This window comes from Cherax quadricarinatus, chromosome 84 (genome assembly GCF_038502225.1).
Source record: "Cherax quadricarinatus isolate ZL_2023a chromosome 84, ASM3850222v1, whole genome shotgun sequence".
Taxonomy (NCBI): domain Eukaryota; kingdom Metazoa; phylum Arthropoda; class Malacostraca; order Decapoda; family Parastacidae; genus Cherax; species Cherax quadricarinatus.
The window spans coordinates 12,138,860-12,162,734 of record NC_091375.1 but is presented as its reverse complement, the minus strand read 5'-3'; the positions used below and the strand labels follow the sequence as shown (position 1 = coordinate 12,162,734).

Here is a 23,875-nt window from a genome sequence, read left to right as displayed (position 1 = left end):
ACACTTCATAAGGGACTTGCAATGTTGCAAGAACGACTCTATGATGAATCATTCCGGATAGAGTCGTTTTACCTTAACTAACCTGCTTGGACTTTCCACTCATTTATGCAACATTGCAAGCTGCTGACGAAGTGTTGATTACAACACAAAAGGCCTAGATATATTATTCAGCTCCCCATATGATTGTTTTGCATCTTTCATCACTCGTTCGCGATTTTTGCCTAAGTATATGTGTAGAACTCGCAATCATAACAATGCCTGTGTTATTTATGCATAGATGTTAGGTGGGTGCTCTGACGAAGTAATGGCAAGAAGGAAAGAACTGTTAAATATTATGGAAGCATTATACATCGAACTGTATCTGGTAAGCATGGAAGAGCCCAGCCTATCGCGTCTGTCCGTATCGTTAGCCTGCTTGATTATGAGACAGAGGTCTATGAGGGAGGGCCTACTTGAAGGAAGGGTAGGTCACGTGACTTGAGGCTTTGGCAGGGAGCCTGCTTGTAAATGTTGACATGAAGACACATCCATCACTGACGTGGACAACTGGACTGGATGTATGGTAGCAGCATTGATAGTGCAGCATTTTCACTGGACATTTTTAGTATTACTGAGTTACTTGCTAAAAATAATACAAACAACCTAACAAGTACTTTAGGGATTAATTTATTCTTGACTGATGGTGAACAGGCGAAGCGCAGCCTTAACGACCCTTTGTGTAGTAGATAGACTTTAAACGCGCGAGCACACACACACACACACACACACACACACACACACACACACACACACACACACACACACACACACACACACATCAATCAGATAACTGCTGCAGCATATGGGCGCCTGGCAAACCTGAGAACAGCATTCCGATACCTTAGTAAGGAATCATTCAAGACACTGTACACCGTGTATGTCAGGCCCATACTGGAGTATGCAGCACCTGTTTGGAACCCGCGCTTGATAAAGCACGTCAGGAAACTAGAGAAAGTACAAAGGTTTGCGACAAGGTTAGTTCCAGAGCTAAGGGGAATGTCCTATGAAGAAAGATTAAGGGAAATCGGCCTGACCTCACTGGAGGACAGGAGGGTCAGGGGAGACATGATAACGACATATAAAATACTGCGTGGAATAGACAAGGTGGACAAAGACAGGATGTTCCAGGGAGGGGACACAGAAACAAGAGGCCACAATTGGAAGTTGAAGACACAAATGAGTCAGAGAGATAGTAGGAAGTATTTCTTCAGTTATAGAGTTGTAAGGCAGTGGAATAGCCTAGAAAACGACGTAGTGGAGGCAGGAACCATACACAGTTTTAAGACGAGGTTTGATAAAGCTCATGGAGCGGGGAGAGAGAGGGCCTAGTAGCAACCGGTGAAGAGGCGGGGCCAGGAGCTAGGACTCGACCCCTGCAACCACAAATAGATGAGTACAAATAGGTGAGTACACACACACACACACGGCGCCTGGCATACCTCAGAACAGCATTCCGATATCTTAATAAGGAATCGTTCAGGACCCTGTACACCGTGTACGTTAGGCCCATATTGGAGTATGCGGCACCAGTTTGGAACCCACACCTAGCCAAGCACGTGAAGAAACTAGAGAAAGTGCAAAGGTTTGCAACAAGACTAGTCCCAGAGCTAAGAGGTATGTCCTACGATATATTAAGGGAAATCAACCTGACGACACTGGAGGACAGGAGAGATAGGGGGACATGATAACGACTTACAAAATACTGAGAAGAATTGACAAGGTGGACAAAGACAGGATGTTCCAGAGATTGGACACAGCAACACGGGGACACAGTTGGAAGCTGAAGACACAGATGAATCAAAGGGATGTTAGGAAGTATTTCTTCAGCCACAGAGTAGTCAGGAAGTGGAATAGTTTGGGAAGCGATGTAGTGGAGGCAGGATCCATACATAACTTTAAGCAGAGGTACGATAAAGCTCATGGTTCAGGGAGAGTGACCTAGTAGCGACCAGTGAAGAGGAGGGGCCAGGAGCTTGGACTCGACCCCTGCAACCTCAACTAGGTGAGTACAAATAGGTGAGTACACACACACACACACACACACACACACACACACACACACACACACACACACCATCGCGGCACACTTCATTTGTTAGGTAAGACACATATGCAACAGTTAGGTATCTTTATTATGAAACGTTTCGCCTACACAGTAGGCTTCTTCAGTCGAGTACAAAAAAGTTGATAGAAGCAGAAGATACTTGAAGACGATGTAATCAGTCCATCACCCTTAAAGTTTTGAGGTGGTCAGTCCCTCAGTCTGGAGAAGAGCATTGTTCCATAGTATGAAACAATATGGAGATGAAGTGACAGGATGGAGCTTATATAGCGCCAAGAGGTGAGACGTAGGCCACTAGGAGAGGTAAGAACTCAGATGTTGAGAGGTCAGGTCCCTCTCAAATCCAGGGACCTGACCTCTCAACATCTGAGTTCTTACCTCTCCTAGTGGCCTACGTCTCACCTCTTGGCGCTATATAAGCTCCATCCTGTCACTTCATCTCCATATTGTTTCATACTATGGAACAATGCTCTTCTCCAGACTGAGGGACTGACCACCTCAAAACTTTAAGGGTGATGGACTGATTACATCGTCTTCAAGTATCTTCTGCTTCTATCAACTTTTTTGTACTCGACTGAAGAAGCCTACTGTGTAGGCGAAACGTTTCATAATAAAGATACCTAACTGTTGCATATGTGTCTTACCTAACAACCTGTCGGTATTTTATACCATTTTAATGTTCAATCTGTCAGACACTGCAACACAAGGGTATCTTGGTACAGACCTGCAATCAACTTCAACAACTTCCACTAGTGAGAGCGGCTGGATTTGAGAGGGACCTGACCTCTCAACATCTGAGTTCTTACCTCTCCTAGTGGCCTACGTCTCACCTCTTGGCGCTATATAAGCTCCATCCTGTCACTTCATCTCCATATTGTTTCATACTATGGAACAATGCTCTTCTCCAGACTGAGGGACTGACCACCTCAAAACTTTAAGGGTGATGGACTGATTACATCGTCTTCAAGTATCTTCTGCTTCTATCAACTTTTTTGTACTCGACTGAAGAAGCCTACTGTGTAGGCGAAACGTTTCATAATAAAGATACCTAACTGTTGCATATGTGTCTTACCTAACAACCTGTCGGTATTTTATACCATTTTAATGTTCAATCTGTCAGACACTGCAACACAAGGGTATCTTGGTACAGACCTGCAATCAACTTCGACAACTTCCACTAGTGAGAGCGGCTGGATTTGAGAGGGACCTGACCTCTCAACATCTGAGTTCTTACCTCTCCTAGTGGCCTACGTCTCACCTCTTGGCGCTATATAAGCTCCATCCTGTCACTTCATCTCCATATTGTTTCATACTATGGAACAATGCTCTTCTCCAGACTGAGGGACTGACCACCTCAAAACTTTAAGGGTGATGGACTGATTACATCGTCTTCAAGTATCTTCTGCTTCTATCAACTTTTTTGTACTCGACTGAAGAAGCCTACTGTGTAGGCGAAACGTTTCATAATAAAGATACCTAACTGTTGCATATGTGTCTTACCTAACAACCTGTCGGTATTTTATACCATTTTAATGTTCAATCTGTCAGACACTGCAACACAAGGGTATCTTGGTACAGACCTGCAATCAACTTCGACAACTTCCACTAGTGAGAGCGGCTGGATTTGAGAGGGACCTGACCTCTCAACATCTGAGTTCTTACCTCTCCTAGTGGCCTACGTCTCACCTCTTGGCGCTATATAAGCTCCATCCTGTCACTTCATCTCCATATTGTTTCATACTATGGAACAATGCTCTTCTCCAGACTGAGGGACTGACCACCTCAAAACTTTAAGGGTGATGGACTGATTACATCGTCTTCAAGTATCTTCTGCTTCTATCAACTTTTTTGTACTCGACTGAAGAAGCCTACTGTGTAGGCGAAACGTTTCATAATAAAGATACCTAACTGTTGCATATGTGTCTTACCTAACAACCTGTCGGTATTTTATACCATTTTAATGTTCAATCTGTCAGACACTGCAACACAAGGGTATCTTGGTACAGACCTGCAATCAACTTCGACAACTTCCACTAGTGAGAGCGGCTGGATTTGAGAGGGACCTGACCTCTCAACATCTGAGTTCTTACCTCTCCTAGTGGCCTACGTCTCACCTCTTGGCGCTATATAAGCTCCATCCTGTCACTTCATCTCCATATTGTTTCATACTATGGAACAATGCTCTTCTCCAGACTGAGGGACTGACCACCTCAAAACTTTAAGGGTGATGGACTGATTACATCGTCTTCAAGTATCTTCTGCTTCTATCAACTTTTTTGTACTCGACTGAAGAAGCCTACTGTGTAGGCGAAACGTTTCATAATAAAGATACCTAACTGTTGCATATGTGTCTTACCTAACAACCTGTCGGTATTTTATACCATTTTAATGTTCACACTTCATTTGATTCACAAATACTACGAAGACAAATTTAATCCTGAGTTGTGAGGCCTTTGAAAGAATGTTTATTTGCAGACTCCCCTGAAATATATGTGGGTGGAGAAGGGAGGAGGAGAGGATGTTTACCTTGCAACAACAGGGAAAGACTCACCCAGGGTCAAACTTTGCCAAAGTTGTTTAAACCTTATAGTCGCTTGTGTTTTACTATGTTTACTACGAGACCAACCACCGAGAAGCTAGGACACTGTTGGTTAGGTCACACACACACACACACACGGGGCCAGGAGCTATGAATAGACCCCTGCAACCACAACTAGGCGAGTACACATACACACATGTAAAGGCTCTTGGATCGATTAGCGAAGAGGCAAGACCAGGAGCTGTGATGCGACCCCTGCAACCGCAAGTAGGTGATCTCTCACACACACACAAACTTAAACACACCGTAAGGCTCTTGGAGCAAGGAGAGAGAGTGGACCTAGTAGCGATCAGCGAAGAGGCAGGGCCAGGAGCTGTTGATCGACCCCTGCAGCCACAAACAGGTGATTACACACACACACACACACACACCTATACCAGACTGAATTCCATTCCACTGGCACTGAACCCTTAGGGTTTAGCGCTTCGTGTGAATGTAATAATGTTGTTCATTTCATCTTTGACTGTTTCGGAGACGTACCATCATCGGAACCAGTCAAGAGAGAAGAAACAGCAACTAATTCCCCCTTTTTTTTTAAGATTTTATGCTATGCAAAAGCCACGCGGGTTTATCGACTTTTTTAATATGATAAAGATTATTAAGTTGCAACATAAACCTGGTCGTCCAGACCACCGGAGGTGTGAAACCTCCAGTGGTTTCACACTAGAGGTTTCACACCTCTAGTGAAACCACTGAATTTAAGTGAAAATATTACCATATTCAGGGGGGACTCCAAAATTCATAGGCTTGATCCAAAGAAACGGACGGTAGCTCCAGCCCTATTGGATCAACAGCCTTGTTAAGGTAACCTGCAATCCAGTTTAGGGTAAGGCACCCTAAATGGGACTGAAGTGTCGAGAGCCGTCCAGGTCTCCTCAGTGAGCAGGAAGAATGTAATGTTTTTAGGACTTTCTCGAAAGCAATCAACGGAGCGAAGGATCATAGATTATAGATGAATAATAATAATAAGAATTTTTATTATAATGCAAATTTAGAGGCATGATTTGAATCATCGAAGTTTTAGAGATATCTGCATTGTAATTTCTACCGTACGAAAATTTTGTCTGGTTGAACAAATATGCGATACGTAATTGTAAATGCTTTGTTTTGATCAAGGAATGTTGCAAAACAAGGTCCATTAGCGAGAAAGTAGACATTTTATTTATCTTTAAAAAATATTTAGAAGCATTTGCGGTGGACGATGCCGGGGCCGGACTCGTCGTACTCCTCCTTGGTGATCCACATAGACTGGAAGGTGGACAGTGAGGCCAGGATGGAACCACCGATCCAGACGGAGTATTTGCGCTCGGGAGGAGCAATGATCTTGATCTTGATGGTAGCAGGAGCCAGAGCAGTGATTTCCTTCTGCATGCGGTCAGCAATACCAGGGTACATGGTGGTACCACCAGAGAGAACGTTGTTAGCGAACAGGTCCTTCCTGATATCAATGTCGCACCTCATGATGGAGTTGTAGACAGTCTCGTGGATACCAACAGATTCCATACCCAGGAAGGAAGGCTGGAACAGAGACTCTGGGCAACGGAAACGTTCGTTACCAATGGTGATGACCTGACCATCAGGAAGTTCATAGGACTTCTCAACAGAAGAAGACGCAGCTGCAATGTTCATCTCGTTCTCAAAGTCCAGAGCGACATAGCAAAGTTTCTCCTTGATATCGCGAACGATTTCTCGTTCAGCCGTGGTGGTGAAGGAATAACCACGCTCTGTCATGATCTTCATCAAGTAGGCAGTCAAGTCACGGCCAGCCAAGTCGAGACGAAGGATAGCATGGGGAAGACAGTAACCTTCGTAGATGGGGACGGTGTGGGTGACACCATCACCAGTATCGAGCACGATACCTGTGGTACGACCAGAGGCGTACAGGGACAGCACGGCTTGGATGGCCACGTACATGGCTGGGGTGTTGAAAACCTCAAACATAATCTGTGTCATCTTCTCACGGTTGGCCTTGGGGTTGAGAGGAGCCTCAGTGAGGAGGACAGGGGACTCCTCAGGGGCAACACGCAGCTCGTTGTAGAAAGAATGATGCCAGATCTTCTCCATGTCGTCCCAGTTGGTGATGATGCCGTGCTCGATGGGGTACTTGAGAGTCAGGATACCTCTCTTGCTCTGGGCCTCATCACCGACATAGGCGTCCTTCTGACCCATACCGACCATCACACCCTGGTGACGAGGACGGCCGACGATGGAGGGAAAGACGGCGCGGGGAGCGTCGTCACCAGCGAAGCCGGCCTTGACCATGCCGGAGCCATTGTCCACAACCAAAGGGCTCACCTCGTCGTCACACATGGTGGAGTGGTCTTAGGTCTGGAGAAAGCAAATATGTAAATATATATTAATGCATAATTTAATATTCTACCTTACAGAGTAAATAATATATACAAACATTTCAATAATTTAAGAATTCATTATTTGTAACATTTAGTTAATAAGTCTTTCGTTTATGGCTGAAAAATAATAGAAAACTCTCTCAGGGTGCTCCTCAGGAAGACCAAACTCGTTCTCTAGAGGGACTTTTAAAGTTCAATAGATTCTTTGAGACCGTTGCGGAAAGTATACTCTGTAGTTCATCAAATATCATATATTCTGAGGGGTGACGATCTAATCTAATTTCCTTGGTTATCTCCTTCACCCGATGCCACCACCAGGTCATGACTTTGTACTTCCGTCTGGGATATCAGAGGGTCGACCCTCCTGCATTACTCACAGCTTCAATGAACGTCGAATCACGGACAAAAAATTTTCCCAACTATTTCCCTCGAGCAACGATAAAAATGAATTAAATTATCTCTTCTCAAGTTGAAACCCCTTTCCTGAATTCTGACTCGAAGTACAGCATGATCCTTTTGGATGTCCACTGATGGGAGATTCTCACTCCTTTGTGGAATAGTAAACAAACTTTTACGTTTGTTCACTATTCTATAGATATAAATTTTGTAGGATGCTGGAAACTATTTTTAACGCGAATTAAACACTTTAGTTTTCTCTTTAGATTATGATGAATATGACACATTTCCCACACTTGCGTATATTTAGAGCCTGAACGTTTCGCCTGCAGGACAGACATCTTCAATCGAATACAGGTAAATACAGCACTCCAAGTAGTAAGTAGTTAATGTGATCATTTGGTAACTCCTCAGTGGGAGGGACTGACCACCTCCCACCGAGGGCGACTGACTGGTCACATCATTCCTACTTGTACAACTTCCAGCCTTGTATTCACCTGTATTCGACTGAAAAAGCTTATTGTGCAGATAAAACCTTTCGGCAATAAAAAATACCAAAGTGTTCCACATGGGCTTTATTAATGAATCTGTCATTATTGTGTACCATCAATAATGTCCTTAGATTGTATTTATACATATACTGAAGAACTTCATATGTCTACTTAAGAATCTGGCTAGGAAGCTACTATCTAGAAGGCTACCCACTAGTAAGCCACTGGCTAGGAAGCTACTATCTAGAAGGCTACCAACTAGTAAGCCACTGGCTAGGAAGCTACTATCTAGAAGGCTACCCACTAGTAAGCCACTGGCTAGGAAGCTACTATCTAGAAGGCTACCCACTAGTAAGCCACTGGCTAGGAAGCTACTATCTAGAAGGCTACCAACTAGTAAGCCACTGGCTAGGAAGCTACTATCTAGAAGGCTACCCACTAGTAAGCCACTGGCTAGGAAGCTACTATCTAGAAGGCTACCCACTAGTAAGCCACTGGCTAGGAAGCTACTATCTAGAAGGCTACCCACTAGTAAGCCACTGGCTAGGAAGCTACTATCTAGAAGGCTACCAACTAGTAAGCCACTGGCTAGGAAGCTACTATCTAGAAGGCTACCCACTAGTAAGCCACTGGCTAGGAAGCTACTATCTAGAAGGCTACCAACTAGTAAGCCACTGGCTAGGAAGCTACTATCTAGAAGGCTACCCACTAGTAAGCCACTGGCTAGGAAGCTACTATCTAGAAGGCTACCTACTACTAAGCCACTGGCTAGGAAGCTACTATCAAGAAGGCTACCTATTAGTAAGCCACTGGCTAGGAAGCCACTATCTAGAAGGTTACCTACTAGTAAGCCACTGGCTAGGAAGCCACTATCTAGAAGACTACCCACTAGTAAGCCACTGGCTAGGAAGCTACTATCTAGAAGGCTACCTACTAGTAAGCCACTGGCTAGGAAGCCACTATCTAGAAGGCTACCTACTAGTAAGCCACTGGCTAGGAAGCCACTATCTAGAGAGCTACCTACTAGTAAGCCACTGGCTAGGAAGCCACTATCTAGAAGGCTACCCACTAGTAAGCCATTGGCTAGGAAGCCACTATCTAGAAATCTACCCACTAGTAAGCCACTGGCTAGAAAGCCACTATCTAGAAATCTACCCACTAGTAAGCCACTGGCTAGAAAGCCACTATCTAGAAAGCTACCTACTAGTAAGCCACTGGCTACGAAGCCACTAACTAGAAGGCTAACCACTAGTAAGCCACTGGCTAGGAAGCCACTAACTAGAGGGCTACCTACTAGTAAGCCACTGGCTAGGAAGCCACTATCTAGAAGGCTACCTACTAGTAAGCCACTGGCTAGGAAGCCACTATCTAGAGAGCTACCTACTAGTAAGCCACTGGCTAGGAAGCCACTATCTAGAAATCTACCCACTAGTAAGCCACTGGCTAGGAAGCCACTATCTAGAAAGCTACCTACTAGTAAGCCACTGACTACGAAGCCACTATCTAGAAGGCTACCCACTAGTAAGCCACTGGCTAGGAAGCCACTATCTAGAAAGCTACCTACTAGTAAGTCACTGGCTAGGAAGCCACTATCTAGAAGGCTACCTGCTAGTAAGCCACTGGCTAGGAAGCCACTATCTAGAGAGCTACCTACTAGTAAGCCACTGGCTAGGAAGCCACTATCTAGAAGGCTACCCACTAGTAAGCCATTGGCTAGGAAGCCACTATCTAGAAATCTACCCACTAGTAAGCCACTGGCTAGAAAGCCACTATCTAGAAATCTTCCCACTAGTAAGCCACTGGCTAGGAAGCCACTATCTAGAAATCTACCCACTAGTAAGCCACTGGCTAGGAAGCCACTATTTAGAAATCTACCCACTAGTAAGCCACTGGCTAGGAAGCCACTATCTAGAAATCTACCCACTAGTAAGCCACTGGCTAGGAAGCCACTATCTAGAAGGCTACCCACTAGTAAGCCATTGGCTAGGAAGCCACTATCTAGAAAGCTACCCACTAGTAAGCCACTGGCTAGAAAGCCACTATCTAGAAATCTACCCACTAGTAAGCCACTGGCTAGGAAGCCACTATCTAGAAATCTACCCACTAGTAAGCCACTGGCTAGGAAGCCACTATTTAGAAATCTACCCACTAGTAAGCCACTGGCTAGGAAGCCACTATCTAGAAAGCTACCCACTAGTAAGCCACTGGCTAGGAAGCCACTGTCTAGAAAGCTACCCACTAGTAAGCCACTGGCTAGGAAGCCACTATTTAGAAAGCTACCCACTAGTAAGCCACTGGCTAGGAAGCCACTATTTAGAAAGCTACCCACTAGTAAGCCACTGGCTAGGAAGCCACTATCTATAAGGCTACCCACTAGTAAGCCATTGGCTAGGAAGCCACTATCTAGAAATCTACCCACTAGTAAGCCACTGGCTAGAAAGCCACTATCTAGAAATCTACCCACTAGTAAGCCACTGGCTAGGAAGCCACTATCTAGAAAGCTACCCACTAGTAAGCCACTGGCTAGGAAGCCACTATGTAGAAATCTACCCACTAGTAAGCCACTGGCTAGGAAGCCACTATCTAGAAATCTACGCACTAGTAAGCCACTGGCTAGGAAGCCACTATCTAGAAAGCTACCCACTAGTAAGCCACTGGCTAGGAAGCCACTATCTAGAAATCTACCCAATAGTAAGCCACTGGCTAGGAAGCCACTATCTAGAAATCTACCCACTAGTAAGCCACTGGCTAGGAAGCCACTATCTAGAAAGCTACCCACTAGTAAGCCACTGGCTAGGAAGCCACTATCTAGAAAGCTACCCACTAGTAAGCCACTGGCTATGAAGCCACTATCTAGAAATCTACCCACTAGTAAGCCACTGGCTAGGAAGCCACTATCTAGAAATCTACCCACTAGTAAGCCACTGGCTAGGAAGGTCGAGTAAACTTGGCAACAACAAGAGTTTCCCCCATCTGACGCAGAAAATATACAATATGCATAGTGAATGAATCATTGTATACAAGAAGTTACAACCAGTTTCGTCCTAAGTGACCTCTGATATATTAACTTTCAACTGGTATTATTTACGTCCTGTAACTGTGATTGTTTCACTTACTACAGTCTCGTAGCTGTGTTTGTGTCCTACTACAGTCTCGTAGCTGTGTTTGTGTCCTACTACAGTCTCGTAGCTGTGTTTGTGTCCTACTACAGTCTCGTAGCTGTGTTTGTGTCCCACTACAGTCTCGTAGCTGTGTTTGTGTCACATTACAGTCTCGTAGCTGTGTTTGTGTCACATTACAGTCTCGTAGCTGTGTTTGTGTCACATTACAGTCTCGTAGCTGTGTTTGTGTCACATTACAGTCTCGTAGCTGTGTTTGTGTCACATTACAGTCTCGTAGTTGTGTTTGTGTCCCACTACAGTCTCGTAGCTGTGTTTGTGTCCCACTACAGTCTCGTAGCTGTGTTTGTGTCCTACTACAGTCTCGTAGCTGTGTTTGTGTCCTACTACAGTCTCGTAGCTGTGTTTGTGTCCCATTACAGTCTCTTAGCTGTGTTTGTGTCCCATTACAGTCTCGTAGCTGTGTTTGTGTCCTACTACAGTCTCGTAGTTGTGTTTGTGTCCTACTACAGTCTCGTAGTTGTGTTTGTGTCCCACTACAGTCTCGTAGCTGTGTTTGTGTCCCACTACAGTCTCGTAGCTGTGTTTGTGTCCCACTACAGTCTCGTAGCTGTGTTTGTGTCCCACTACAGTCTCGTAGCTGTGTTTGTGTCCCACTACAGTCTCATAGCTGTGTTTGTGTCCCACTACAGTCTCGTAGCTGTGTTTGTGTCACACTACAGTCTCGTAGCTGTGTTTGTGTCCTACTACAGTCTCGTAGCTGTGTTTGTCTCCTACTACAGTCTCGTAGCTGTGTTTGTGTCCCACTACAGTCTCGTAGCTGTGTTTGTGTCCCACTACAGTCTCGTAGCTGTGTTTGTGTCACATTACAGTCTCGTAGCTGTGTTTGTGTCCCACTACAGTCTCGTAGCTGTGTTTGTGTCCTACTACAGTCTCGTAGCTGTGTTTGTGTCCCACTACAGTCTCGTAGCTGAGTTTGTGTCCCACTACAGTCTCGTAGCTGTGTTTGTCTCCTACTACAGTCTCGTAGCTGTGTTTGTGTCCCACTACAGTCTCGTAGCTGTGTTTGTGTCACATTACAGTCTCGTAGCTGAGTTTGTGTCCCACTACAGTCTCGTAGCTGTGTTTGTGTCCTACTACAGTCTCGTAGCTGTGTTTGTGTCCCACTACAGTCTCGTAGCTGAGTTTGTGTCCCACTACAGTCTCGTAGCTGTGTTTGTGTCACATTACAGTCTCGTAGCTGTGTTTGTGTCACATTACAGTCTCGTAGCTGTGTTTGTGTCACATTACAGTCTCGTAGTTGTGTTTGTGTCCCACTACAGTCTCGTAGCTGTGTTTGTGTCCCACTACAGTCTCGTAGCTGTGTTTGTGTCCCACTACAGTCTCGTAGCTGTGTTTGTGTCCTACTACAGTCTCGTAGCTGTGTTTGTGTCCCACTACAGTCTCGTAGCTGTGTTTGTGTCCCACTACAGTCTCGTAGTTGTGTTTGTGTCCCACTACAGTCTCGTAGCTGTGTTTGTGTCCCACTACAGTCTCGTAGCTGTGTTTGTGTCCCACTACAGTCTCGTAGCTGTGTTTGTGTCCTACTACAGTCTCGTAGCTGTGTTTGCCTCTCTCTTACTGTCTTGTTTTTGATGCTTCCTAGCAGTTTAAGGTTCGTAACTCTGGAAGTAAGTTGATAGTGCACTGTCCAGGTACGAATCCTCGCTTCGTGCTGATTTATTCAGCGGAATCAATTCGTTCTAACTTTCCTTCAGACTGGAAACGACCAATTTTTTTTTCTTAAATATGCCACTTTGTGATAATAAGCAAATCAGCGGAAACGAAGTAACATAATATAAATACTAGTTAATGTTAACTTTGTTAATATATATTCCAGTTTCTGAAGCTCTGTATATGTGGTATCAGAGAGGAGAACGATCTCACAGTAGCTGAGTATCAGTGAGGTCACCGTAAGTACCGAAGTATTTACTATCGATTCCCAGTCTTCACACTGTATAGTAACTATCACTGTTACAATTAGTACACCGTCATTACACGTCACAAGACTACATGGATAAGCTTCGTGGAGGGTCAACACAGTATAGGGTAGCGAGGAGCTAGCAGTTTTCCACTAGCAGGACAGCACGACACATTGGTGTCACCAAAGAACACTGCACGGCATATTGCAATCACCGCAAAAGCCTGCATAGATGAGTTATAAATGGTTTAAAAATTGACAAGTTGGAGAATGAGACACTGTTTCAACATCTGAGAATCTTTACTCAGGAAATGTTTCGCCAGCTACTTTGCTGGAGAAATGTTCTCTCCATGAAGGATCTAAAATATTGCAAAACTGTGTTCCATTCTTGAAGACTGCAAACCACATTGCATACATCAAACAGAAAAACACAATACCATCACTAAAAAGGTTAGCTCAGCACAGTACAGTTACCACACAGGACAACACAGCACAGTACAGTTACCACACAGGACAACACAGCACAGTACAGTTACCACACAGGACAACACAGCACAGTACAGTTACCACACAGGACAACACAGCACAGTACAGTTACCACACAGGACAACACAGCACAGTACAGTTACCACACAGGACAACACAGTACAGTACAGTTACCACACAGGCCAGCAACCAGAAGCTTGCTCAGAATACACAGGCACCACACAGCATAGCACAGTGTCCAGCAGATGGCTATCAATATAATCCCCTAGACAACACAGGAAGGTCACTGTTCAAGAGCTCACTCTCAACACGGCCAAAACACACAACACATACACTTATGTGGGCGTATCCTGAACCTGAAGTACACTGAAGGGAAGGCTTTACTTCCTCTCTCTTATATACCCTTTCTTCAACAGCTGCTTACTAAATAAGGACTTTGCTTCTCTCTTATTGTGGATTTTTTCTTGGCACTTGTCTAGAAAAGCTGACCGAGCTGATTCCTTCTACTCTCTAATATGAAAACAACTATTGTCTTATCCTTTCTATTACTCTTCAGTGTCCGTCTTGGCAAACAACTGGTGGAGTATGTTAATAAATTGACATCTTTCTTCTGGGCTTAAGTTTACGCGAGAAAATTGAAAGGACACTCTAAGCGATGAGGCTTTATCCAGTATGGGTGGTAAAGCCTAAATGTGAGAGATAAAGCCTAAATATGGGTGAAAAATTGTGGAATATCGTATTTTTTTTCTGCCTAACGTGGCTTTCCAGCAGAGTCTCGTTATTTCTTGTACTGGGATGAGCCAGCGATTTGATATCGGCTTTATTCTTATCGTTTACAAAAAGCAGAGTCTACCTTGAGTTGTCTTGAATAAGCCACAAGTGTAACACCTGTCTTTATTCTGGAAGTGTGTCGTCAACCAGCGGCTTAATCCAACACAGAAAATAGAAGAGGCGAATTTAGGGGATCATTCCTTCAGCCTTGATAGAAGGTATCAATAGGAGAGTTGTCTTGACTGTCAATGTTTAATACTTTTAGTAAAACAATTTCCTTTCCATTTGTTTACATGAATAATAGCAATATTTATTTAATTGGTTTTCGGTAAATCTGTTTGCGATTTACAAAATCAACTGAAAATATCTATTGGAAGATTTATTAATAAAGTAAGCATAAGAAAGCAGTGTTTTTTGAGAAAAAATTAAATGATATCTCTCTCTTCATATATATATATATATATATATATATATATATATATATATATATATATATATATATATATTGAACATGTTAAAGTGTTCGTGCAGTATTAATGTACGTGGTAATGTGTTCATATACCGTGAATTTGAACTTTTTTCTCTATGATAGCTCTACGTGTCAGACAAATTTTTGGGATGGCAATGGGGTAACCACTCAGCGTGGTGCTAGCCAGCCTACTTGTAGTGGTAAAAATTTTGCAACCTTTATCCCCATCAACATAGATATGTTGATATGTTCGTAATAATGCCCAGATGTTACATCACGGACCTACAGCTGAAGATTTATGCCGTCGAGCTTTCTGTTAAATTTACACTAGAAAAGGAACACAAGAGGATACCAGTGGTGATTAGCACCGAGGAATATGTAAGAAACACACTTATTTATTAAGGAAACATTGAGCCATCCAGTGGCTCTGTCAGTCGAAAAGTATATACAGAACACAGGAAGGGAACAGCAAGGCAGGGAATGTTTTAGAAAAACACGTGAGCAAACACTAGCACATATTTATTTGAAGACGTTTCGGTCTTGGGACCTGATCACTTCTAACATACAAAGGTTAAAAAGACAGTATGTTAGAAGTGGTCAAGGTCCCAGGACCAAAACGTTTTCTAATAAATACCGTATTTCGCCGCTTATAAGACGCAGCTTATAAGACTTGTGTTAGTTTCAGTGGTTCGGCATCAGACGTAACTGAGTGAGCTGCAGCCTACCCCACACCCCAAACCTATAGCTCCCGTCACTGACCTTCAGTTTATAGGACGCAGGCTGGTTTTTGAAGACTTTATGGAAAAAATGCGTCTAATAAGCCGCGAAATACGGTATGCCCTAGTGGTTACACACGTATCTTTCTAAAGCAATTTGTTGGTAACTATTACCGAGGGTTATATACCACTGCAGGATATGATATACTAGCGCATGATAGGTAGATCCTTCTCAACTCCAAACCTTCTCAGTTATATATTTATCTAACCTATTTTTAAAGCGACCCAAGGTAGTAACTTCAGTGACTTTACTTGGCAGTTAAAGCTCTACACAGAGCGATGCATTGACTCAGTAAAGTCACACTGAAGAACTTGCCTAGTATAAGCCAGTAGGTCTGCTGAAGTATTCCTCATTCCTTATGTTCTTGTGTATCGTCCCTAGCCCATCCTGTAAAGGGTTACTAGTCCCCACGTATTAGTTTTTCACGTATTCCGTTGAGATGCATTTCTTTTTATTCTGAATTATAAATTGAGCGAATGGAGAAGACTGGATGATAGATAGATTCAAGCTGATTACTCGTTGAATATATTTGAGTTTATGCTGTCTTTTGCTTCAAGGTAAAGAGTGGAAAGGTACTGAGGAAATACTCTTAGTTCAAGAAATTGGAGCTACTCTCTACTTCCTGGGATAAAACCTGATTATCTCATTTACAAGGAGTTGTATGAACCCTACGGTTTCAGAAATTCTATATATAATAATGATAATTCGAATTCTCACGGGAACGTAAATGTTGAGACTCGGATATACTCATAATGTTTTACTTGGCTATAAGGGACAAGAAACTCGGCCAGTTTCCCGTTTTGTTGCATTCCTGAGTGAATTGTTGGTCGCTGGTGGTTCCCCTTCCATTATGTGTGAGGGCGGTGTCAAGGTGGCCTCAAGGAACCAACCCACTCTCTCCCCTCACTCTCACGTACACACCCTAACATGCATGTACGTGCACCCAGTGCACGCGTGAATTGAGGTGGATAGTAGGTTTTAGTCTGTTAACGAGATTGAGGTAGGATAGCAGGTCATAGCCTGTAAACGAGATGAAGCAGGGCAGCAAGTCTTAGCCTGTAATCGAGATGAGGTAGGATAGGTGGTCTTAGCCTTTAAAGTAGCTGAGGAAGGATAAAATCTCCTAGACTGTAAAACGAGCTATGGTAGGATGCCAGCTCAATCAACAGTATTACTGAGAGGCTTCCCACGGTGACACTACAACATCAACTAGGAATAAAGCTTATTGCTATTGCGGGGGAAGAGTTAAAATCGTAGGGGGTTATAAAGTGCCTGAAGAAAGGTAGGTAATCAGGTGTGATCCAGCTCCCAGAATCAAAAGACCTTCACCAGCATCAAGGCTTCTTTGAGAAGTCTTAGAGTAGAAGAGAATAGTGGAGCTTCAGAGAAAAAAAAAAAAAACTCCTCTCGTTCGTCCCTCTCTCTAATACGTTCTTCCTCTTGCTCCTCTTCCTCTCGTGCGTCGACTGTCACCCTAATTATTTATCAAACCTCTTAAACATGAGTGGTATTTCCACTCATCACTTTCCTAATGCCCTTTTTTGTCACTATCTTGTGAAATTAGTAGAAATTGGGGGTTGGGGTTGATGCTAGTGATGGTGGTGATGGTGATAATGGTGAAGATTGTTGGTTGGTAGGTAGGACACATAGGCAACAGTTAGGCAACTTTATTCCGAAACGTTTCGCCTACACAGTAGGCTTCTTCAGTCGAATACAGAAAGTGGGCAGGAACAGTAGAGATGTGAAGACGATGTAATCAGTCCATCACCCTTGAAGTCGTAGAATTTGAGGTTGTCAGTCCCTCAGCCTGGAGAAATTCAGTTCCATAGACTATGGAACTGAATTTCTCAATACCTGTCGGTACTGTATACCATTTTGATGTTCAAGATTGTTGGTGATGTTTGTGGGGATAGTGTTGATGATAGTGGGGGGATAGGGAATGATAATGATGGTTGTGGGGATGACAATCGTTGTGTTAATGGAGAGTGTAATGGTGGAAATTGAAGTGGTGGGAGACGTAGTGTGGGAGTGATGGTGGCGGTGAAAGTCTTGGGTAGTGAAGGTTGTTTGGTGGCTAGAGGTAGTAATGGACATTGTGGGGGTGTAAGTGGTGGTAACTGTAATGGTGGTAACACGCATGGTGGTGGCAATGCTGGTTTTATTGCCACTGGTGACAGTATAGTCGAAAATTACAGTTGATGCTGGAGTGGAGCTAATTGAAGGTAGGTTTGTTTTAGTGGGTGGGGTGGTCAACACAATAGTGTGTGTGTGTGTGTGTGTGTGTGTGTGTGTGTGTGTGTGTGTGTGTGTGTGTGTGTGTGTGTGTGTGTGTGTGTGTGTGTGTGTGTGTGTGTGTGATTAACGTGTTTAACTATAAGTAAGCAGTTATAGAATCTACGCTTGTAGTGTCTAATATTCAGTACTTCGTTCCTGGCCCCTATGCTATACTTCCTACATAAGTGATGGACTGAACACATCGATTCCAGGCTGAGGGACTGATAACTTCAAACTCCTCCTCTCCTTATATCTTCCTGCTTTTTATTGGACTGATAAAGCCAGTGTGTGGCGAAACGTTTCTTTAATAAAGATTCCCATATGTTGCGGAAGTGTCTCAGGTCTTCAACTTGTCGGTTTTCTAAACTATTCATCACACAATATATAATACATACGTATAACATTGTAGATCTCATCCTAGCAGTCTGTCACACTATGTGAAGAATTTTTATTATTTTTTATCCTTCCTGTATACAACTATTGCCTTTAGTTCTATTGTTTACATTAAAAAAACCTCTTTTCTTATCTACTTTCCCATATATGATCGTACCTTATATCTGGTTATTATACTATCTCGCTTCTATTAACCAATGGGAGCATTATCCGTGTTTTTTTAATCTTATCTCATGTTTTCACAACTCAGTTATCAACCATATCTCTCGATTTGCTTTTTATTTTATCGATATAAGCCATACTTTGGTCTGTGACCAATATTACCAATGTCAATATCTTCCATTCATCTCAAGAACTTTGGGTTTTCACAATATAGGGCGAGTTTCTCACACCTGTATTAATTTTTATTCAAATGACACTTTATTCTTCTATTTTCTCCTGTTACTGACACTAAATCAGTCATATTAGAGATGTTAATAAACTTACAATAGTATTTTACCCTGTAGTATGACCATATTTTTTTTATGGCTGAATTTGTATCGAATAGGACATTGTTAATTAATATTGAAACAATGAAGCCATATTTCTTGTAAATTTTGTGCATATCGAGACAACGAAGGAAAATAAAGCAACCATAATATTTATTATCGAAGAACTGTATTTAAATTGAAAATCGACCTAGTTTTATAAAATTTAAAATGAAAAATGAGGAAAATGTGAAAAAAGTGGGAAAAAATAGCACCTGTCGTATACATTTCTTTTACCATGAGTCAATTTGGATAAAAGAAGTATTGTGGAAAATATGTATTGAAAAATTCAGTGAAGGACTTATGAAAAATACATTTATAAATGGTAATAAAATAAATTAGCAGTTTAGAAGCACTTGCGGTGGACGATGCCGGGGCCGGACTCGTCGTACTCCTCCTTGGTGATCCACATGGTCTGGAAGGTGGACAGTGAGGCCAGGATGGAACCACCGATCCAGACGGAGTACTTGCGCTCGGGAGGAGCAATGATTTTGATCTTGATGGTGGCAGGAGCCAGAGCAGTGATTTCCTTCTGCATGCGGTCAGCAATACCAGGGTACATGGTGGTACCACCAGAGAGAACGTTGTTGTTAAACAAATCTTTTCTGATATCAATGTCGCACCTCATGATGGAGTTGTAGACGGTCTCGTGGATACCGACAGATTCCATACCCAGGAAGGAAGGCTGGAACAGTGACTCTGGGCAACGGAAACGTTCATTACCAATGGTGATGACCTGACCATCAGGAAGTTCATAGGACTTGTCAAGAGATGAGGAAGCAGCTGCAATATTCATCTCATTCTCGAAATCAAGAGCGACATAGCAAAGTTTCTCTTTGATGTCACGAACGATTTCTCGTTCAGCTGTGGTGGTGAAGGAATAACCACGCTCAGTCATGATCTTCATCAAGTAGGCAGTCAAATCACGACCAGCCAGGTCGAGACGAAGGATAGCGTGGGGAAGACAGTAACCTTCGTAGATGGGGACGGTGTGGGTGACACCATCACCAGTATCGAGCACGATACCTGTGGTACGACCAGAGGCGTACAGGGACAGCACGGCCTGGATGGCCACGTACATGGCGGGGGTGTTGAAAACTTCAAACATGATCTGTGTCATCTTCTCACGGTTGGCCTTGGGGTTGAGGGGAGCCTCAGTGAGGAGGACAGGAGACTCCTCAGGGGCAACACGCAGTTCGTTGTAGAAGGAGTGATGCCAGATCTTTTCCATGTCGTCCCAGTTGGTGATGATGCCGTGCTCGATGGGGTACTTGAGAGTCAGGATACCTCTCTTGCTCTGAGCCTCATCACCGACGTAGGCGTCCTTCTGACCCATACCGACCATCACACCCTGGTGACGAGGACGGCCGACGATGGAGGGAAATACGGCTCGGGGAGCATCGTCACCAGCGAAGCCGGCCTTAACCATGCCGGAGCCATTGTCCACAACCAAAGGGCTCACCTCGTCGTCACACATGGTGGAGTGGTGCTAGGTCTGAAAGGATAAAGGAAATTGCCATCATTTGTAAGAATAGGCATGGTTGGTGCAATCAACCTAAATATTTAGTGTCTGTGAGTAAAAGAATGTTGATGGCCAGGGTCCCACAGCTAGCTAAATGCACAAATACACATATATTCACATACACACATAAATGCAGACACATGGACAGCTAATATCTCGCTCACTTAAAGGATATACAAGTGTCACACTCACGAATGGAACATATGAATACATATACTATTCTAAGGTACAGGACATGTATATACGCCACATCAGTGTACAGGACATTCTGTATATACTGTACGCCCCACTAGATGCAACTTCAAAGGTTAAGAATCTGATATCCTGAAATGGTCAGCTATATGCTTGGGACTTTGATCCTCCCAATATCAGAGTAAGTTATGGGAGCTTTATGAACCAGAGTACAATACAAATAACATGAGAAGAATGGAATTTGGAAGTACTGAGCTTGACTCCGACAAGAGTGAAAATCATGTTTGTGTAAAATTAAATGACTAAGCAATTTATAGGAACACTACACCATTGGCCTGATACATTGTAGCAATGGTGATGGTTATGAGTACTTTAAGAAAGGGAATAAAGATGAGATGGCCTCATTTGCCAGCTCATTTCCCGATAAGAATTTTCCTAGTACTGGATAAGCTGGTCTGTAAAGCGACACAGTGACCCATTCGAAAGAGTTTCCTGAAGGCTAGATACCTCGATTCACCCGAGAGGCGTGCCAAGCCCATTTGCCACACCCTCACAAATAAATAAACAATGATTAGCACATATATAAACATACGTTTATATATAGTTTGCAGCTGTAAAAGGCTACGAAGATCATCCGGTACAAAAATACATTTCTCCTGTTACATCTCCCTTAAAATTGTAATGTATTTTATTACAAGGATCATTTGGTACAAAAATACATTTCCTCTTAATATATCTGTTAAATTTTAATGTATTTTTATTTATTTTCGTTTCATATGTGAAGACAGAAGTTAGTGAATATGGACCGTGATAAATTACGTACGATTGTGATAAGGACACGATTACACCAAAGACCGTAATTTATTCAGCTCTTTATTGGCCATTATTTTGCACTTGACAAGCCAAATAATGGGCGAGAAATTGTACAAATAAATGTCTGCACTGCCTTAATGTCTGTACTACCAGCTGATATATCAGCTGCCTGACTGATACGATCAGCTGCCTGACTGATACGATCAGCTGCCTGAACATTAAAATGGTATAAAATACCGACAGGTTGTTAGGTAAGACACATATGCAACAGCTAGGTATCTTTTTTTTCGAAACGTTTCGCCTACACAGTAGGCTTCTTCAGTCGAGTACAGAAAAGTTGATAGAAGCAGAAGATACTTGAAGACGATGTAATCAGTCCATCACCCTTAAAGTTTTGAGGTGGTCAGTCCCTCAGTCTGGAGAAGAGCATTGTTCCATAGTATGAAACAATATGACTGATACGTTTAAGTCAGTTTGCGATTAACGTTAACCAATACACGATTTACTTAAGCCTCTTAATTATTTTTCACTAAAAATTCGTATGTGTTACTTGAAGATTTATAATGTTTTCAATAACGTTTTAAACTACTTGATATATACGAGTTTTATTTCTTAGATATAAATGCATAAATTTTTGTCAGGAAGTGTAATAGATTATTTTAGTGCATATAAATCATCACAAATTAATGGTTGGCGAAACGTCTTCAGGGTGAAGATATCCAGGTATTGTACATATATCTTAATCATCAACTTGTCAGTATTGTTTGCCATTTCTGTTACCATTATATTATTTATATTTTAAGTTTTAGGGGAAAAAAGGCTGGACAGTGGGTTTTGTGGATAGTTCACCCCCCCCCCTTAAAAAAAGAAAAATGGTGATAGAGGCCACATAAACGAGTCTTGTAAAGTTTACTTATGGAAGAGTGATGGACATCACTGTGACATCAATCACCGTGATGAAGAGAACATCAATGAGTGTTTGAGAGTTGTATGGATGGTGCACTATTCACAGTGGATAGCGGCGTGCACAAGTCACTCCAGTAAGAGTGCACTGACGAGAATGCTGAAATGTTATTATCTGGTTGGTGTAAGGCGCACTCAACCACGTACACAAATCACGTCCTTGAATCCCATGCTTATTGCCCGTCAGACAATGCACTACAGTGAGCCGTAGACGCAAACCACGAACGTTCCTGCCTTGTATGTCTAGTGGACGATGCACCATAGACATCCATATACACAAATCACAGCGACAAATATACACTCCCATGAAAGTGAGAGTGGTGTATATCTCAACCAAGAGCCACGTACACTGACGTCGACGTATCCTGAGGCTCTCAAATACACTAAGAGCTGAGGTTTATACTTCTACACTTATATACACCATCAATTTACTTCCTCTTGCTAAATAAGGACGACAGTGGTCGTTCAATGTTTATGTTTTTGTTTCCTTTCTCTTATAGTTGTTTTAGGGAGCCGATCGATATGCCTCTTTCTACTTTGCCTCGGGTATCTATCAAATGAATTAATATTTGAAGACTCTACTTTTTACATTATTTTACAATCCCCTTAGAAGCTAAAGTGATATTGAGAAAGTTGTGTGAAGTCGTAAAATGCTCTTTATTTATGGTTAAAGATATAATCCGCTCATAATTATGTAAACAGTGTGGAGAAGGCCAGTTATTGTCACAGTTGTACACGGTCAGTCCGGCTGTGTTTGTTGTCGTCTTGACGTTCACTCTTGTTAGCTAAGTAATAATTATATTAATATGAGTGTTGCAAGTATTTCTTGCATGTCACGTTACACTGCTTTAAAATAACCAAGCCTTTTTATTTTTCTGAAGCCTTTTTTTATGACACGAAATGTTTTGTAAATAGGTTCGAATACGAACGCAAAGAGGCTGTGTTTAGATGCGTTACTTGGGAATAAGCTATATTATGTTACTTATAGCGAGTTTGGGTCAGGTTCCTGAGTATCGGTGCGACACCAGAAATAATTGACTACCCATTTAGTTTTCGTGGATATCTTTCAATCGACAGAGTGAAAAGTCGAAAGTAATTGATCTTTAAGAAAAAATGGCTGGTCTGACAGCTCTGGTTGAGAAGGTTGACTGAAGTGTATCCAGTGCACTCGCTGACATACACACACACACACACACACACACACACACACACACACACACACACACACACATACGTACGTACGTACATACGGAATAAATCAGAAATTAACAACCACTGTCAAACTCAAATCGTAACATACACAGAAATACACAGCACAAAACTAGTGTCACATACATGTAAGGTGATAAGAGAATCTAACCACAAAGAGATTAAATGCAAGGCCTGTGAGAAAAATTTATATTTGTGAATCAGTAGTTTGGACTGAGCGAGGCCTGACTTCCCATCACCCCTTCCACCCAGATATTAATGAAAATGAGATACCAGATAAGTGAACTGTAGATATAAATCCAGATGTTCTCCTAGTAACCCTTTTGGGGCCTAGTTCCTAGGCCTTATGTGTATCCATATGCTTTTGCACTACCGTCCACAGGATGGATACTGAGTCGACAATAGACTTCACTTCGGAAGTATAATCAACGCTTATCATTACTCAGCAAGAACCCCACATGG

At 42.7% G+C, this 23,875-nt stretch overlaps 3 protein-coding genes across 3 annotated transcripts in view; 1 reads left to right on the top strand and 2 right to left on the bottom strand.

The window, feature by feature from the left end:
• LOC128704378 (actin-57B-like) overlaps positions 1-23,875 on the top strand; it is a 180,244-nt gene that overhangs the window by 421 nt on the left and 155,948 nt on the right. The window lies entirely within an intron of this gene.
• Positions 5,658-13,955, bottom strand: LOC128704381 (actin-3, muscle-specific-like). Its single transcript, XM_070103094.1, has 2 exons — positions 13,837-13,955; positions 5,658-7,028 (listed from the first exon to the last, which is right to left on the bottom strand). Exon 2 carries the CDS (start codon positions 7,008-7,010, stop codon positions 5,880-5,882), a length of 1,131 nt encoding a protein of 376 aa, XP_069959195.1. The 5' UTR covers positions 7,011-7,028; positions 13,837-13,955; the 3' UTR covers positions 5,658-5,879.
• On the bottom strand, positions 18,825-22,703 carry LOC128704365 (actin-3, muscle-specific-like). Its single transcript, XM_070103091.1, has 2 exons — positions 22,553-22,703; positions 18,825-20,209 (listed from the first exon to the last, which is right to left on the bottom strand). Exon 2 carries the CDS (start codon positions 20,189-20,191, stop codon positions 19,061-19,063), a length of 1,131 nt encoding a protein of 376 aa, XP_069959192.1. The 5' UTR covers positions 20,192-20,209; positions 22,553-22,703; the 3' UTR covers positions 18,825-19,060.

Coding starts and splice junctions, on each gene's coding strand:
- LOC128704381 (XM_070103094.1), bottom strand. CDS start 7,010: ATGTGTGACGACGAGGTGAGCCCTTTGGTTGTGGACAATGGCTCCGGC.
- LOC128704365 (XM_070103091.1), bottom strand. CDS start 20,191: ATGTGTGACGACGAGGTGAGCCCTTTGGTTGTGGACAATGGCTCCGGC.